Below are 17,769 nucleotides of genomic sequence, written 5' to 3'. Positions count from 1 at the left end.
GTGGGTTCTTGACCTCCTGTGAGGCTGAGCTGCAGGAGCTGATGAAGCAGATTGACATTATGGTGGCTCACAAGAAATCTGAATGGGAAGGACAGACACAGGCTTTGGAAGCTTGCCTGAGTGTTCGAGAGCAGGAACTTTCCTCTGCCAGGGCTGCTCTGCAGGAGAAATATAAGGAGGTACCTCAGGTTCACACTGGTTTCTGATTGGTGTTGACCTGTGTGTTTTACATGTTAGAATGCCATATAAAGACTGAACCGGAATTTCAGAGTTTGACTTTGCATGGACGTGTGTTTTGGGTATTGTTTCATCAGTTTTGATTTTTTTTTTTTTAAATGTTTAAATGTGAAGCCAAAACATGGGGTTAACTTCAGTAAATAGCTGTGCTAAGCAAAACAGGAGCCTGTCTCATAGTTGGAAATCAGGAATAGTATTTACAAAGGAGCCTGTTGGATTCCTAATTCAATCAGAGTCAAGTGATCAACTCTCTAAGGGTTGGTGGAAGACCACAGATTGAGTTGTCAGAGTTTCTAGAGAGAGCCCAGAGACACTGAATCTGAATACAACAGTAATTGACGGCCCAGCAACCTGCAGTCATTGGCAGAAAAAACATTTGAACATTTGTAGAAAAAACTACACCAAGATATTACTGAGAGGTTCTTCAAGGGCTGTTTTATGCAGCTCAGGTTTTGTACCCTTTAATTAAAGGCCTGGGGGAAGTGCAAAAAATTTCTGTATTGATGGAGAAGTATCAGTAAGTGAAATTTTTGCATAGGATGTGGACCATAAACTTTCTCTTGTGCAAGTGAACTGATGTATCTTTTCTTGGATCGGAGGAAACCGGTAGGACTTTGGGTGGCTGTATGTTAACTTAACTTTTTGTGGAAGTGTTTAAAATTTGTCCTTATGTTTATAGTTGCTGTGTCCTATCTTTCGGCAGACTCGTTGCTACAAATTATATTTTGGCAGCATTCTGAGGAAGTTGCTTTGTCTCCTTGGGTGGAATGCCAGTTGATAACTGCACAAGCAGTGGGGTTTTTTAGGTGCAAATATACTACGTCTTCGGAATTACCCAAGTACTGCTGTAGCTTTTAGTAATTTTGTGTGGAATCTAGTAAAATAAAGAGAAAAGTGACGGGTTGGAGCAGTGGTGGGTTAACAACTCTGTAGTTTCTTGTTAATATGGTCAGGTGCTTCTGCTAGTCTGCGTGGCAAGTTTTGGAATGAATGTCTCTGTTACAGGGTTATTAAATCTGAAGTCACACCACAGGATTTTAATTTGAAATAACGGTGATTTTTATCATATATGTTAGCATGTGTTTTCTCATGACACTTGAAATATGTCTTACCACCAAAAGCGAACACTGATTTCAAAACTGAACTGTAAACTGTGGTTAAAGTCACTAGTGCTTTTGCATGCTTTTGGTTTACTCAGATGAATTGTCTGTGGTGATTTCTTTTAATTTTAATTTGTTGGCTTGCTGTCCAACCCAGAGGTGGTCACTCTGGGTTGTGGATGGGAAAAAGACGGGAGAAAAAAAAAAAAAAAGAGGAAAGATAAAAATCAGTCATGGATGAAGTTGAGTCAACGTAAGGGAAGTCTTCACCTTGAGTTTCAAAGCCTCATTTCTTTCTTTGTCCCTCTTATCTCCATGCGTTATTTGCAATCTCCGCTTCACCTGAGCGTAGTAAGATAATGACATGGCCACCTTTTCTTTTGGTAGATAGCTTCTAGTGCGTGTTGATGAAGAATTTGATGAAAATACCAGATAAAAATAGCCTTTTGACACAAGCCCAAACTGTCGGTTTCATCCCAAAAACACGAAAGCCAGAAACTGGCTCAAAACAAGAAGCCAGAACAGGAACAGTTCTGGCCTCAGCCTATCAAAGATTTAGGGATAGGCTTAGTCTCATTCATAGCGAACGGCCCCATTGAAACATGCAGTTTGTTAACAGAATCGGGCTCTTTTAATGGTCACTTACCACTACCGCTATAATGTATATTTATGAAATGAAAACTAATCCCAGTACCTACTGACAATAAAGCCCACTTCTATTGTTTTATTTATTTGCTTTTTAACTCTTCCTTCAGGTTGGCATGTTGCGTCACCAGGTAGCAGACATGGAAAAAGCCAAACAGGACATGGTCAGAGAATATGAACAACAGCTGAAGAAATTTCAAGAGGAGGTAAGTTGCAAAAAGAAAGATTGGGTTTTAGTTCCTGGTTGATACATGATCTGATAGGTGAAATACTTTGCGTCATTGCTTTTGTTTAAATGCCATATTTTTAAAACTTCCCATTCTTTTAATGTTTATGTTCTTACAAAAAAGAGCATTGGGCCTAAACAAAGTAATATTTTTATGCTTCATTAGGCCTGTTTTTTGCACTTCGGAGGACCTTGGTAACAAACAGAAAACTGTGGAGTAGAAATGTCTAGCAGATGTATTGTTGCAGGTTTCATGTGTTAGACATCTACAGAAGATTACTGCAAAATTGTCCTGCATTCACCCATCCTAGTCACCATAGTGCTTATTCTGAAGTTGCCATGGGTACAGGCAGCAGCAGTTTGCTCCTTCAGCGTTTTGTGAAATTAAAAAAGGGTGGTGGTGTAACTGGCCTTGATCGTATGAGATCAAGAGATGAGAATGGTATGTAGTCTCATCTTCTTTTTGCTTCCATTGACTCTGATTTTGTTGGTAAGGATTTTGTTCTCTCAAGGCATATTAGTCTTAATACACTTAATGAAAACTAAGTATACTTAGAAAATATTTTTTTAAAATAATTGCAGGGCTTTCATCTCAAAAAGCTTCTTATTCACCGCAAGGTGGTACATGTGGAACGTCCTGCAGGTGGTATAACAGCATTCCATGTTTATGCCTTAACTCTTTTCCTGTCTCCACTTGCTTGTCAGTAGCAGTGGGTTAAATGGCACGAACAGCTAGTAGAGCATTGACCTGTTTTCTCTGGAGGCTTGGGCCTAGTTCATGCTCGCTGCAAGCCATCAGTTAAATTAATTTGGTAGTCTCTGCTTTGACGACAGAAGGCATCTGTCCTCATTTAAAACCCCTTACTATTCAGTATGACTAACGGTCTTCGTTCACTAGATGTTCCCGCTGGAATTGTGGATAAGCTGCAAAGCAGAGCTGGGGTGCATTGGCAGATCTGCCTAAATTGTGAAGGCTAAAATACAGTGTGTGTGTTGTGGCCAAAATTGCAATGTGTTGGTATTTTACCCACGCAGTGTTAAGGTAGATGGCATTAAGCTCCAATATTCCTCAGTCTTCTGTTCTTAGTACTGTTTGGGGAAAGTCTTTCTGTCTCGGTTTACCACCATTACCGGTAAAATTGCAGGTATGGTGTGTAACTCACTGAGATTGTTGAAAGAATAAACCTGTAATCTCCTGACGTGTTTGGCAAAAGATGTTCGCATATTAACTCTAAGCCTGTACACCTGCCCATTCCCATTGAACATGCCTAAGTATTTTGCTGACACAGGGCTCTGGAGAACATTTTGTGACCAGTGCATGAGGTCTTGATTCATATGTTTTTTCTTCTCACAGTCCTTCTGTTCATCCATGGGCTTAGCTTTCTCCGTCAGTAAAATGAGAATGATGACTTCTCAAATTCATGTGGCCGTTTGGAAACTGAATTTATTTAATAGCTGAGTTGGGGGGAGCTCATGAGATGGAAAATCGTGTGCAAGTTGCAAGTGATTATTTGCTCAGAGGGTCATTTAAATGTCAAGAGTTTTTTCCTCATTCCTGCTTCCGATACAACTTTAGCATTCTAGCAGTGGGCGTAGGAGTGATATTTTCTGTTGGCATTCTCCACTCATTGTGAAATACGTAGCGTATCTAAGCAGAAAATGACAGATGAAGTAGTGTTGATATTATGTATAATGGCAATTCTCAAGTCTTCCTTCTCCCACTAAGCGGAAGAGTTCCAGTTCCCACCTCAGCTTCACGAGGGTATCTTAATCACTTAAGAAATGGTACTTCTGTGTAGAATTACCCCCCACCTCATGTGTGGTGTGATGTAGAGAGAGGGGTGCCGCGCTCTTGCTGCATTAACGGCTACATGGAAACCTCCATCTTATCAATATTTTAGTCATGTTTTAATAGTGGTAAGACAGAGGTCTAATTAGAGCTGTTGATGTCAGGACTTCAGTGGCATCTTGCTACTCTTATACAATGTGGCATATTTTGCAATCCTGTTGGTATAATAGGCTCATTATACAAATAGAAGTCTTCACTTGCAAGCTGTGTGGCCTTGATTAGGGGAATTGTTTGTGTGAAGCCATTTTGTGTGCCTTCTTTCAAAGTGCTGTTTAATTCTTGCTGTGGGGACTTGAACAAAGTTGTCTCGTTCACTGAATTCCTTGCAGTTGTCCAGGCTGAGAAGGAGCTATGAGAAGCTGCAGAAGAAACAACTAAGAGAAACTAGAGAAGAAGCTAACAAGAGACAAGGGGAGGACCAGTTTGAAATGAGCCGACTGACCAGGAAGCTGGAGGTATGTAGTGAAAAAGGAAGTGCCAATCAGAGTTTGTATGTATTAACTGACTTTCTGGGCTTCAGTGGCGACTGAATAGTCATCTAGGGAGTGAACTGTGAATCCTGCTTAAAAAGTACTCTCCATCTACTCTCCAGATGTAGCTCTTCTCAACTGCTTGTGTAATAAAGGCAGTTTCTTGCATTGGGACCTCAGAGTACACGGAATAAACTATGCTGCTGTTCTTATTCTTAGACTAAATAATGGGAGGAAGGTGCTGGAAGGGTAATTAATTATGTGAACGGCATGAATTCCAGTGTGGTGAGGTTGTCACCTCACTTCTTTGAGGAGGAGGGAGCGACATGTCAAACTTCTTCTCAACCCCGTCTCATCTTTTAATCTTTCTGCTATGCTGAGCTCAACCACACTCAATTTTCTTCTACTGCACCCTGAAGATGTAGCTAACAAACACATCTGACTGATGTAGTGTCCAATTTCTGGAGCAGAGATTAGCATTAACATTCTGTAGTTCATACTTGCCATCTTAGTGATTTCAATAGCAGCATGTTTTGGAAGCTAAAGACAGTCTGAATTCTTAAACCTCTGACAGCAAATCCATGAAACTAGCCGTGAATCTGTTAGCACTTGACATTTGTAAACAGCAGTAATTGACACTGACGTTTTAACTCAGGAGGGAACGAAATACAGCAAGCACAGTATGTGAGGGGTTTTATACTGCTGAGTTGGTGCATCAAATGACTGGCTAATGGTTTCCCTGCTGTGGGGAAAGGTGCATGAGGGTATGGTGGAGAGAGAAAGCAAACATGGATGCGAACTAGAAGGGGGCCTTCTTGTCAACTGCATGGACGTACTGCTCCAAGCCACCCCTGCTGTCCTTGCAGGAGTTTCGTCAAAAATCACTTGACTGGGAGAAGCAGCGCTTGCTTTACCAGCAGCAGGTGGCATCGCTGGAAGCACAGAGGAAGGCTTTGGCTGAGCAGTCTGAGCTCATTCAGGTACAATTAATACGCGCTGAAAGTTTTTGTTTTGTTTGTGGCAGCAGGTGGGAGGGGGAGGGAGGGGGGAAGAGGGAGAGACTAATGAAATCTCTCAGGCTTGAATCCAGTTTAGGTTGCCATTGAAATGACTTTTAACGTCCCAGTGGAATAAGGTTTACTTGTATAAGTGCTGTATGGAAAAAAGATCTGGAGTCTGTCAACAGAGGTTAGATAAGCCTCCTGCAGCTCTCCCTGCCACCCCTCGCATTTGTAGAGAAGATAGTAGGATGAAGCTTTCCCTAGGAGGCAGAGACCACATCACGTGACACTTTAAAATAGCTGTTACATTGCGTCGTCTAGTTCAAAGCTGCGTACCTGCCAGTAGCTAAATATGTACCTTGTAGGTCCAGCTCAGGGGATGATGTTGGAAAATAGTCTTCCTCTACAACAGATGCTTCTGCAAACTGCTGAAGTAATAGCAGTTTTCAGCCCCCCCTCTTCTTTTTGTTAAAGTCTCTTAAAGGCAAGAAGTAGTGGGGCTGCTGTTCCTGAAAAGCTAATCGCTCGGTGAGTTAGTGGTGCTGCAGCAGAGCAAGATGAATTGACCTAGAGCGCAGCTGTGAAGTCACACTGACACAATCACAGCAGACACTGATAAGAAGCTCTTGCTGGGGGCTTTACACTTAATGGGCTCCTGAGTTGCTCTTGAGTGGAAGCTCCTGCAAGGAGGAAGTTTGCGATGACAGGATTGAAGCTGGCTCTGACAGGGGCTTTGTGAGAGGCTGACACTAGGAGATCTGCAAATGCAGAGAGCGCCATTGAGCAGAAGGTCTTGCTGCTCTGCTGTCTTTGTATCATTGATAGCTCAATTGTCTGAGAACAGATGTGTCCTTGGAGTGCAGGCTGGTATACTGGAGCGCAGAGGAACTCTTCTTACTGTGCAGCAGAAAACCAGGAATTTTGGGAAATTTTTCTTAAGCGGTAGAGATGACTTAGGTGCATAGGTACTGTGAACAGACTGCCTGAGTCCTCAGTTTCTTTGAAAAGCCCATCGTGGAAGGGGTAAATTTTTGCCTTGAATGTTTCTATCCATTGTGTTATGCTTGGTTGTTTTTCTGGCACAAGGTCAAGCTGAGATCTGTCACCACGGAGTACTTCCCTTTTCCCTTCTTTCAGCTGGCTTCCCCTCATATCTCTCAGTGCAGCTTGGGGAAGCCTGGCATTCTTACCCAGTGGTGAGCACCTTCCCGTAACGCTGGCAGCCTTTAAAGTCAACAAGTGAAACTTGGAATTCTGTGTTGTCCTGCATGCTCTGTGGCTGGAAATAAGAGATAGCTTAAATGTTTCCCTAATGCAGAAATAAATATTCAGGTAGTCTGGTACTCCGATTTCTTGGGTGGAGAAAGGCTGTACTTTAAACTCTTGCCCCTCCTGATTACGTTTTCTGTCATGACTATTCAAACAATGAAAAGGCTGTAATCAAAATTATACCATAGTCTTCCAAATGCACAGTTCCTATAGTTTTCTCAGTTATGAGGCATTATGTGTCAGGCAGTAAATCAAGGCGTGTGGTGATTCTGAAGCTGGCAGGAATTGCTACTCTTAGAAACTGGGAGTAAAGGACTACTCAAATATTTTGTTTCAGCCTTTAAAAATTACAAGGTACTATACAAAAAGGGAATACATGAAGTGAATATTCTTAGAAGCTTATATGAGGGCTGGCTTGTTGAATTTCACCAGCTAGCTATGTGGAAAGAAAATGCTATGAAATAAAGTATTGTGCCTATAAATAATAGAGCATGTATTGTTTGCTAGTCATATGTTCCTTATAAATTTTTTTTGTCTGCCATTAAAACAATGAAACATTCAAAGTGAGCATTCTCGCAAGCTGTTAGAACCAGATATTTACTGCATAAAGCAAAACATAATTGACTGTTACATCCAGTTTGTTTTTTCATCTCCTTGGTCGTTGTGATTTTTTTTCGTTAGGGCACCAGGACCTGCTTCCACACCTGTCCTGGTGGGGAATTAACGATTGGGTAATCTCTAGCTTGGTTATGGTATTTACAAACCTTCTTACATGTTGCCATTTCTCCTGGTCTTGCCTTAGGTTAATGAGCAAAAAAAATAGTAGGCAGCTTTGTTAGACAGTTCATACTCAGACAACTTGAGTGGTTTGAGATCCTCTTTTCTCAGATTCTCTTTGAACCCTTTTGGAATCAGAGGGCCCCCTGAGGTTTTCTTTATTCTGTTTTCCTTCAGAAGTTTTACCCATTGTGTAACCGTGGAACAATACTTTCCATAATTCCCTGAAAGGTAGTGTTGCTTACTTTGAGAATGTGGCTTGTTACGCTAAGAAATCAGTAGTTGTTTTGAATGTAGTTTTGATACACTGTGTTTTCTATAATTAAGCTTTAATGCAAACCACTTGCTCCTGGCAGACTCAGCTTGCCAATCGGAAGCAGATTCTGGAGTCGGTGGAGCTGGCCAGCCGATCGGAAATCCAGCACTTAACCAGCAAGCTGGAGAGGGCCAATGATGCTATCTGTGCCAACGAGTTGGAGGTGGAGAGGCTTAACATGAGAGTGGACGACCTGACTGAAAACAATAGGATGATCCTGGAAGATCAGCAAAGAGTGCAAGAAGAATTAAGGCAATCCAAGAAAATGTTAGAGGTCAGTGGAGGAGCTGTTAGGAAACTGAATGTAAAGCAGTGCTCGTGAGAAGTAGCAGGAAGGCTCTTAATCTCAGAGCTCCTGTCTCTTTCTAGAGCCGTTGTAAAGTTCCTGGTTGGCCTCAAAGCTGGCTTTGTACCTGTGTGGTGCTCTGCAGTACTTCCAAGGGTACCTTAGAAATCTGGTCAACCTCTCATGGCGTTACAACAAACCGATTTGGTCCATCTTGCAACAGCCATTCCTTCTCCCTCCCATGCAGGTTCTGCAGGATGAAAAGATGGAACTTAGGGCCACCTTACAGTCTCAAGAAGACTTCATTGACAGCTCCAAGCTGCACCAGGAACAGTTACAGAGGGAGCTGGCCAGGGTGACTGAAACTCTTCGCACAAAAGAACTCCTCATCAGGTAGCATTTGTGCCTCACTGATGCTTACGCCCTTGAATCCAGATCTATATGTCAGGTTCTCCCACTGAGGATGGTAGAAGCATTTTCATCCAGCTGGATCTGTATTGGTTGATATATAGAATGGTACACTGTAGTTTCTCACAAGTGCTGTGCTTCCTTGCAGCAATTGCCAAATTGCATTGGTTTTGAAATCAAATGGTGCTCGATGAAGAGTGTGGAAGGAATCAGCTTTCTACTCAGCTAGGTTTCTGGAGGCAGCACGGGGCTTTTGAGCTTTTCCCCCAGGCATTTTCAGTCAAATGCTGAAGGCTTTTCAGGATTTGATAATGTGCTTATTAATGTAGGTGAAAGTTTTCACCGATTTAATGAGTTACCTTGGTAAGGTGACTACATATGTGACAAAATCATCTTGGCCTTCCGCTGCTGCACTGGCAATGTGCAAAAGCTATAGGGTTCTGGTGGCCATGTCAAAAGGTTTTGGTGTATGTTACCTAACAGCCACACTGTTTCTTGCAAGCTGGATGTCTGCTAATGGCTGGGAGGCCAGCAGCAAAATAGGATGTCTTCTTTTCCAATCAGCCTGAGCTCAAACGGGGGGCTGTCATCCAGCCGGCATGTTTGCGCATTCACAATGCACACAGGTGTCACCTAGTGTTGGGTTTTATGTATTTTTTTGAAAATTCCAAGTAAATGGCGGTTTTGTTTCCTGTATTAGTGAACTCGGGCATGACATTTTTGTACTGAGATTAAAGTTCGTGTTTCTCCTTAGGGCTTTGGAGGAACGCTTGCAGGAGAAGCCGTTGTCTTCCCCGGGGCTAGAGCTGGAGCATATACTGCTGCAGCTGGATGTTGCTCAGAAGAAGGAACAGCACTTACAGTCAGAGGTGACTCATCTTGAGAACAGGTAGCTGACTGCTTGCTTTCCCTGGATGCGCAGTGAAACTCGGATAATAATATAATACCTAATATATTGTATTCATCAAGTTAACCAGTCCCACTGATTTTTGTAGGCTTATTTTAAATATCAAAGGGCTGAAGAAATCAAACGCTATTCATTTCGCAGTTTAATAGTGAGACTGTTTTGCTAATTGGTTTTGCTGCTTTTCACCACACACTGTGGGTGTTTTCAGTGTTTTAACTTGCTTAGGCTTAGCTCCTTCATTGGTAATAGGTGAAGGAGCCTTTGTTGGTCACCTAGTAAGAACCAGATCTAGACCTTACTGTGAAATAAGGATTATAAACAAGTCTTCCTCTGGGAGTTTGTGGTTTTCAGACTAATGTTTGCATGGGAAGTTTGTAGTCTTACTATGGTAAAGAAACAAACAAGAAACAGCTATTATCTGTCAGATGAGTTTCCTGATCTCTTTTGAAATTATTTTGGTAAACAAAACCAAAGGATTGGTAAGGAACTTCTCAGTTACGAGTCCGGTTTCTGTTAGGACGGATGTAGGAGACTGCTTGGAAGATCAAAGTTTCTTTGACCATGTCCTCCTCCTTGGGGTATTCTAATCTGTAGTTTTACGTTTGGCACCCAGCCTGGTGTCTTCAAATGCAAGGTGTGCACAGCTGAGTGAAGAGCTGGATGAGAATATCAAAGAGCTGCAGTCAATGGAAGAACACCATACTGAGTCAAAGGCAGAGATTAAAAAGGTAATGTTGCTTTGTTCCTGGAGAGTGGGAAAGGCACTTGTGGAGTCAGCTGTTCCACGCGTGTCATGTGCCTCAGCGGAGGCTGCAGCGCACAGTTAGCAAAGCTCCAAGTGGGATCAAAGGCCAGGAGCGTTGCGGAGGCAATGGTATGCTGCAGGGTAAGGAGCAGATCTGACAAAGGAGGAGTTGAGAGGGTGGGTTTGCAGGTTTCTGTGCATGGCTGTGCGGTTTGCTTTGTGAGCATCTCTTGGGCCTACCCCTGTTGCACACAGGACTTCTCTACAGCGTGGAGATAGTTGAATTAGTGCCGGAGGGGCAAATATGCAAAGAAATTAAGGCCTGGAATCCTGAGCTTAAGCCTAGTGCAGGCTTCCAACAGGATGAAGAACAGGGAGGGAATGGGTTTTGCTGCAATATATCCTATCACACTTGAGACAGGGCTTCACATGTGTTCTAGTCTGTAGGTGAGTAAGGCGGTTTGTTTCAGACTTGATAGCTAGACATGAACTCAGGGGCTGGAGGAAATGGAGTAGCTTATCTGCCACAAGGACCTCACCCACGTACTCCGTGCACCTGAGGGAGGCAAGCCCTCCAAAAGGCTTGACTTCTAATAAATCGTCCAGATCAGTTAGTGTGAGAGCTTTCACTGGAGCATGGGTTAGAGTAGAAACCTTACCGGACTTGAGTGAAAAACCTCACTTCTGTGAAAGTCTGTCATCCTTTATTCTGAATGTACAGAAATGCAGATCTTGCCAGAGATGCGTGCTTGGTTACACATCTAAACAGCCACAGAATAAATGAGTCTCCTAGAGGCTGCTGGGGAGGAAGGAAAGATTTATTATGGTTGTTTCTATTTTATATACTTGGGAGGCATTGAGGTGACATGGAGATAAATCACCATATGTATGGTATTTACATGGCTAGGCAGAGATCATCTGGTTCGGTTTTCTAAAATGCTTGTAATTCTCAGAAAAATCCTGGAGGTTTGGGTGGTTAATATTTTTGGCTAATGGAATGGAGTACTAGGAAAGAAGTTATGCTATGTTGTTGTTCTCTTATGTCACTGAATAAATATACAGTGTGTCTACCAGAATATTGTATGCAGTTCAGGTCTGCCATCTCAAAAAAAGATTGAATAAAACAAGATAAGGTATGGAAAAAGATGACCAACAGGATGGAGTGTTTTTTATACAAGGAACAGCTGAATGGAATAGGACTTACCAAACTGGAAAAGAGATAAATGACATTGAACGTACTAAAAATAAAATCATGCCTGTCATGTGGAAAGCAAATAGGGAATGATTATTCTCTCATAATGCAGGGACTACTGGTCATCAAACGGAGTTATGAAAACAAAGAGGTATATTTTTACCCTGTGAATAGCTAGCTTGTGGAAGTTTGCCATGGGTAGCTTTAGTTGCTACAAGCTAATATCGATTCAAAAGACTTAGGACAAAATCATGGAAGAAAAGTCTGACTAGAGCTATTTAAAGATGCCATCTCTGCCTCAGGAAGGCAGAGTGGCAAATTGCAAGGTTATATTGTGAAAGCATTACTGTGTTTGCCTAGTTATGGTAAAACCTTGGGTAACTGTTGTTGGCCACGGAGGTACAATGGTGAGCTAAAGAGACTGATTTGATCCATTATGGGTCTTCTCGAGTATTTCACAGCATGTAACTTATGTCTTGTCCCAGTTGGCAGTTTATGGTGTGGAAAAGGATTGGGATAAGGTGGTTTTCAATCAAGAAGGACAAGCATGCACAGAGGGCTTGTTACACAAAGCTTTTTGTTTTCCTGTACTTAGGTGTCACATTACCACATGCTTTTTTGCTGAAACATCTTTTCAAAGCTCATGGGTGGTGTGTGCATATCTTCCTCCAGCTGAAAGAGCAGCTCTCTCAAGCAGAACAAACTCACAACAGTGAGCTAGAAGGGATGAAAAGGGAAATCTCCAGGTTGACGCAAGAGTTACACCAGCGGGACATCACAATTGCGTCTGCAAGTGGCTCCACATCAGACCTAGAACAACGGCTGAGAACAGAGATTGAAAGAGCAGAGAGGAAAGCGGTGGAGCACAGGGTAAAAAAGGCAGAAGACTCTTATGCTGTCTCTCTAAGGGATCTGAAGGCTTCGAATACCACCCTAGTTTTTAGCTACGTTAATAGTTTACTTCTCTCTTCAGCCTTTGAACAAAGACTTTGAGAGCCTTCTGATGAAATCTAATTTATGGTGTTCACTGAATCTGTCTTGCTGCTTCTTTTCAAATCTGTAACTGGCAGTCCCACAGAATTCTTTGAGATCACTCATGCTAACTAGGCGTGGATGATGACATCTTTGGGAAAAAAAAAAAAAAAGTCAGTGACTGTGCATGGTTATTTGTATGGTCTTCTCTATAGGGTCCCTGCAGAACTAACTGCCCGAGATTTGCTTTGTACTCATTTTTGAATTGAGAGTGGAAAATGCCTGTAGGGTCTTGTGGGCATGGGTTGTGTCGTGTTCTTTTTTCTGAGCTTGTTGTTTGCCTCTGTTTCTTCAGGTAATTCTGGTCCAGCTGGAAACCTTAAGGCTGGAAAACCGTCATCTCTCAGAGATGCTGGAAAAAATGGAGTGCGGTATGCTAGAGGTATGCATTAGTGACCAGAGATGAGAAGGGGCTAGCATTGTGTGTCCCCTACCCGGGAACAATAATAGACTTTGCCCAGGCCTCTCAAAATGCTTGCTAGAGTTCAGTGAACATAAAACCCAAGCAAAAGGGGCAATTTGTGAGGAAATAGGCCCAGAAATACCAAGCATCTTGTTCAGTCACAGGGCAGTGAGAACTGCGGAAAGAGTCCTCATCTCAGTTTCTTCTCCATGGGTTTTTTAGTACATTTTGTTACATTTCCATTTTATGCCAGTTTACCTCAAACCTCTGATTCTAAACCTGTGATGTCCCTTTGACGTGTCTCAGAGCTGTAACTGCTCTGGTCCATGCGATTTCTGGGGTGAGAGCATGTTCCCCTCCTGGTGAGGAGTCATTCAGCAGGGCTGTCCCTTGCACTCCACAGGCAGGTTGCAGCCTGGGGATATTTGCTGGGCACCTTGGGACAGCCTTGGGAAGGGGCACTCTGGTGGGCTCTGCCCAGTGTGGCACTCTTGAGGTTAGGTGAGGCCACCTCGTCCAGATGGGAGAAAGGAAGCCTGCATGGAAGAGGTGCAGTCTTGGCAGGACTTAAAAGTGGTTGATTTTAGTGCTTGCAGGAAGGAAGAAACGGCTGGTTTGCAAGTTCTGTCTCACATAATCCAGAATAGATGCCTCACAGGGGCAAGGACTGGATTCAGACAGCTGAAAACCTGATGGGAATATATCATCAGAGCTTTTATCCTGTCAGATCTGTGGGAAGGAAATACTCAGCTCTTAATGTTAGTTTGGAGTGATTATTAAATGTGTCAAATTCTTAGGAAAGTGTTGAACAGAAGCTGGTGAGATGGAGAAAAAACAAAGCTTTCTGGAGGGCTGAGTTGAGTCTGAAATGACATAAGACCCGTTGCTTTCTGCTTGAAGTGCCTGGTGGGCTTGTGCCTGCCTGATTTACCAAAAACTTGATAGCAAAGTGCAAAGCAAGAAACCTGTTGTGTGTTTGGTTTAAAAAAAAAAAAAAAAAACAAAAAAAAACCCACAAGAAAAAGAAAAAAAAGCCCCACAGCCCCATGGCACAGAAGCTACCAATCTTGTACAGGTTCTTCTAATGCGCAGTTGGAAAGTCCCTAGTTACAGCAGTGATGAGTATGAATTAAGCATCTAAATTTAATAGTATTGGCAAAAAGAACGTGTGAATGTCACAGGAGTAGAAACAATGGAAATTCTACCCACCTAGCCTACTAAGGAGAAGATGTGGAGAAGCAAATTGTTCAGAGTTTCAAATAAAAAAAATAATGCACTTTTACCAGTGAAAGTTTCTAAAGGGCTATGGGTCATGCCAGTTGGGAAGGTGTTTGCACAGCCATTCGTAATTATTACCATAGGCCTTTGCTAATTTGAGTGAGGGGATGTAGAAGTGTTCCTGCAAACAGCTTTGCTTGTAGATCACATGGAAGGTGGTTTCTCCCTGAGCGTGGCTACTTCTGATCAACAGCTGAGCTGCTGGGATATGTGTTTCTTCACACGGGTAGGAAGTGTCTGTCAGAGCCTGCTGCTCTGATACCTGGAGAGTTGCTCAGGCTGAGACAGTTTATGGGGGTGCCACCTGAGTCTTCCCAGCTTTGGCTGAGAGGCTCGCATCTTAGCTAAGTGAGGGAATCCTAGAATGTACAGCTGGAGGAGAACTCGAGGTCGTGTGGTCCTTCTCATTATCCCAAGGCCAGAGGCAGATACATCTGAACTATTCTTGGTCTGTATTTCCCTGTTTTCAAAAGCACCCAGTGGTGAGAGAGGCTTCATATCCGAGGCAGATCAGCACAGCTTGTCTGGATGCAGGCACAATAAGGCATAGATAATTGATTTGCTTTTATGAAAGCCTTGAAAATTTTGCCTGTCAAAATTGAGATTAGAGGATATGCCCCAAGGAATCACTTGCTGGCCTTTGCTCTGGATTTGACTATGGTGTCTTGCAAATCAGAAATTTCGACTTCTGTCTGTTAGGGAAAAGATGTCACCCCAGGAGCACTCAGTGAAGACTATGCTACTGAACTAAATAAATTACAATCTGAGAACCAGCAATTGCGGAAGGATCTAGCAGAGGCCAGAGCAAAACTGGAGCTCACTCAGCAGGTCTGCCAGGATGAACCCGAGGGCACTGTTCAGCAGATGCAAGACCAAGAGCCTGAGGCCAGGGATGTGCAGTGCAGGTGAGTGTTGCGTGACCCCAAGGATGCTGCTTCCTTATTATGAAGAACAGAAGACGTGGGGATGTGTTGGCTTTTAATGACATGCTTTATGTATATTATCTATCTCCAGCACATAGTGTGTATGGGAGAACACAAGGACTGTTTTGGAATCTGCCTTTATGCTTTAAGTAGTGCAGTAGCTTTTAGTCCCAGCTGGTTTGCGTTCTGCAAAGCCAGCTAGTATTTGACTGTCTCTTGACTGCCTTTGCCTTTTTCTTTGATTGAGAAGCAGTATGTGCTCTTTTCAGTGAAGGAATTAGATTTGGCCCAGGTGGCTGTGCTCCTTTCTTTTGCAGTACTAAGATGTGCAGGCTGTAGTTTTTGGTATCTGCAATAGCAGAAGAGTGAGAGAGAACTCCCTAGAGACTGGATGTGCATCTGGAAGTCCTATGGAAACAAGAACCAGTTTGGATTGCCAGGGCTATTAGTAACCTGTATGTTAATTGCTATCTCTGCACAAGTTTTTGCTGAAGTTCAGCATCTAAGCTGTCAAACAGTTATGTGTTCAAACCTGCCTTCCAGGACAACTCGTGAAACACAACACAGACATGATGAACAAGCAGAGAAAATACATCACAAGCCTGACGGGACTGTTCAGCAGCATCAAGGGGAGCCCCAGAGATGGGGGGCTGCTGAAACAGGAACTGTGATCCCTGAGACGGGTGAGCTACTCACCCAGACCAGCAGGAAGAACTCCATGGAGTCACTTGCTTTGAGCGCCTCACTGGGAACAGATTCTTTGCTCCATATGCTGGATGGAAACAAAGATTTTGCAGATGAAGCATCTAAGCAGTCCATCTCAAATCATCACAGAGAATCTGTGCCTTCGGTGAGCAGTTGTATAGAAGCTGGTTGCTATTCAACAGCTGAGGATATAGCTGGATTCTCATCTGGCAAAAGGAGCCAGATTTTTTCATGTATGATCTGACTGATATGTGTGTGATTCTGTAGGCATACATCAAATGTTAAACGGGGGGGGGAAACCTGCTGGATGGTTAATACTTGGACAATGGGAGAAACATGGTTATTCTTCAGAATTCTCTTTGGCCCAAAGAAGGGCTTTGTGTTTGGTGTAATTGCTAAGCTAATTCTGAAAGCTTATGGTTCTCTCCATACTGGTGCTATACATCGGTGTGTACCATGAACTGCTGCTGTCATGTCAGACCTCTGCTTCAGCTTTTGGTTTGGGTCTGTAGTAGAGACTCAGAGTGGATGTAGAGCGATGAGTATTTCAACATACAGTTTCTGGGTGAATCTGAAAGCTGTTGCTGCACACCTACATTCACTGTAATGCACAGGGTGAGTTTGACCCCTCTGAACGGGACTGCAGTACTCAGCATACTGAACTTAGAGCCACTTATGCTAGCTGATAGGAAAGCCTGAAATCGATGCTTCACTGCACAGGGGAGGCTATTATTTTACCTAGTTGCTGATCGCACTTTTTTAGGAGGGAGCACTGTTGGCATCTTCTCTGTCCTCTTAGCTCAGCTCAGCTGCTGGAGCACTTGCCCAAGATACAGGAAACTAGGACTCAATCGCTTCTTCCTTCGGTATTTAAGACCATATATCCCAGTACCCACTGTAATGACCAGGCTGTAGACTGACTTGAGCAGGGAGGGGAATGGAGGACGGGCACTGAGAGTAATTGTTGTACCCTGGGTCAGACAGGGCTGTAGTAGTTCAGGGAGGGGAGAATCCTGGGTGCTGATCCTTGCTCCAGGCGTGTTGCCACTAGCAGTCTTCAGAGTATTTTCTCCTCTGGTTGTGTGTTAGCAGTGACAACAGCTATTTTGATTTTGTGGGCAGCCTAGAGAAGAGTCTCTAAGGCTAATGCACAGATAAGCGGAGGCTCGTCAGGTTTGTACGTCTTGGTGAGGTTTACTACCAAGAATAGGTCTTGATTGTTTCAAGACTAAAGTAGCTTGTGGGCATGTCCGGAAGACAAACGTTGGGAGCTTAGGGAACTGTAATGTTCTAAATGGAAACTCCAGATTGCAGGGTTGGAACTGAAGTGCGAACAGTTCCACTTCAGGGTCTGAGAAGCTCTAGGGCTTGATGTTTACCAGAAGAGAATGTGCTGCTTTTTCTTCTGAGAGGTTGAAATAAGATTTTTAAGGAAATGCAAATATTTCTCCTGGTGTTGGCTGTGACTTCCTGCTCATGGTCAGGCTCCAGTGTCTTTAAATCAGTTCCTCATTAAGAGAAGGGAATTCTCAGCAGTAGGCAGTAGTAGGGTAGGAGAGATTTGCTGTTTATCTGCAGCCTTTTTTCTGCTTCCCTTTGTTCCCGGCTGTTGATACAAGACCAGAAAACCACGAGAAGTAACCAGTTACATTTTCTTGCCAACACACTGAGGCAAGTTTTCTGTAATGGGAAGCAGCCCCTTAGTGGCTTTATAATTCACCTGTCAGCCCCTGTGCAGGAAGCTTCTCTTCATCAACTTGTAAATTAAGCCTGGGTTCCAATGTTTTTTGTAAGTTAAGAACTTGTGGATAAGTGGTGTGAGTAGCAGGAATAGTTTTTGACTGTAAAGGTAAAAATCCGGGGTAGTTTATTGACCACTGCTAGCTGAACTGAAGTGGTGTTCAGTGAGCTGTGATGGGAGTCTGGTCTGTGCTTCCCCTGTGGAATTGTAGCAGGAACCAATTATTTCAAGGAAGAAGAGGAGGTGTGTAAAAGAAAGC

General features: G+C 43.2%; 1 protein-coding gene across 1 annotated transcript in view; it reads left to right on the top strand.

The window, feature by feature from the left end:
- CEP63 (centrosomal protein 63kDa) overlaps positions 1 to 17,769 on the top strand; it is a 20,367-nt gene that overhangs the window by 1,769 nt on the left and 829 nt on the right. Inside the window, exons 2-13 of the mRNA XM_009887358.1 lie at positions 1 to 179; positions 2,093 to 2,188; positions 4,387 to 4,512; positions 5,394 to 5,507; positions 7,931 to 8,164; positions 8,424 to 8,569; positions 9,339 to 9,473; positions 10,105 to 10,219; positions 12,101 to 12,298; positions 12,756 to 12,842; positions 14,841 to 15,046; positions 15,608 to 15,914. The exon at positions 1 to 179 is cut by the window's left edge and continues 5 nt beyond it. Of these exons, the coding sequence (XP_009885660.1) occupies positions 1 to 179; positions 2,093 to 2,188; positions 4,387 to 4,512; positions 5,394 to 5,507; positions 7,931 to 8,164; positions 8,424 to 8,569; positions 9,339 to 9,473; positions 10,105 to 10,219; positions 12,101 to 12,298; positions 12,756 to 12,842; positions 14,841 to 15,046; positions 15,608 to 15,914 (1,943 nt within the window). The remainder of the gene's footprint in view (positions 180 to 2,092; positions 2,189 to 4,386; positions 4,513 to 5,393; positions 5,508 to 7,930; positions 8,165 to 8,423; positions 8,570 to 9,338; positions 9,474 to 10,104; positions 10,220 to 12,100; positions 12,299 to 12,755; positions 12,843 to 14,840; positions 15,047 to 15,607; positions 15,915 to 17,769) is intronic.

The sequence above is a fragment of the Charadrius vociferus genome, unplaced genomic scaffold (assembly GCF_000708025.1).
Source record: "Charadrius vociferus isolate BGI_N301 unplaced genomic scaffold, ASM70802v2 scaffold406, whole genome shotgun sequence".
Classification (NCBI taxonomy): Eukaryota; Metazoa; Chordata; class Aves; order Charadriiformes; family Charadriidae; genus Charadrius; species Charadrius vociferus.
Note: the sequence above shows the minus strand (reverse complement) of the source record. Positions and strands in the feature narration are given on the sequence as shown.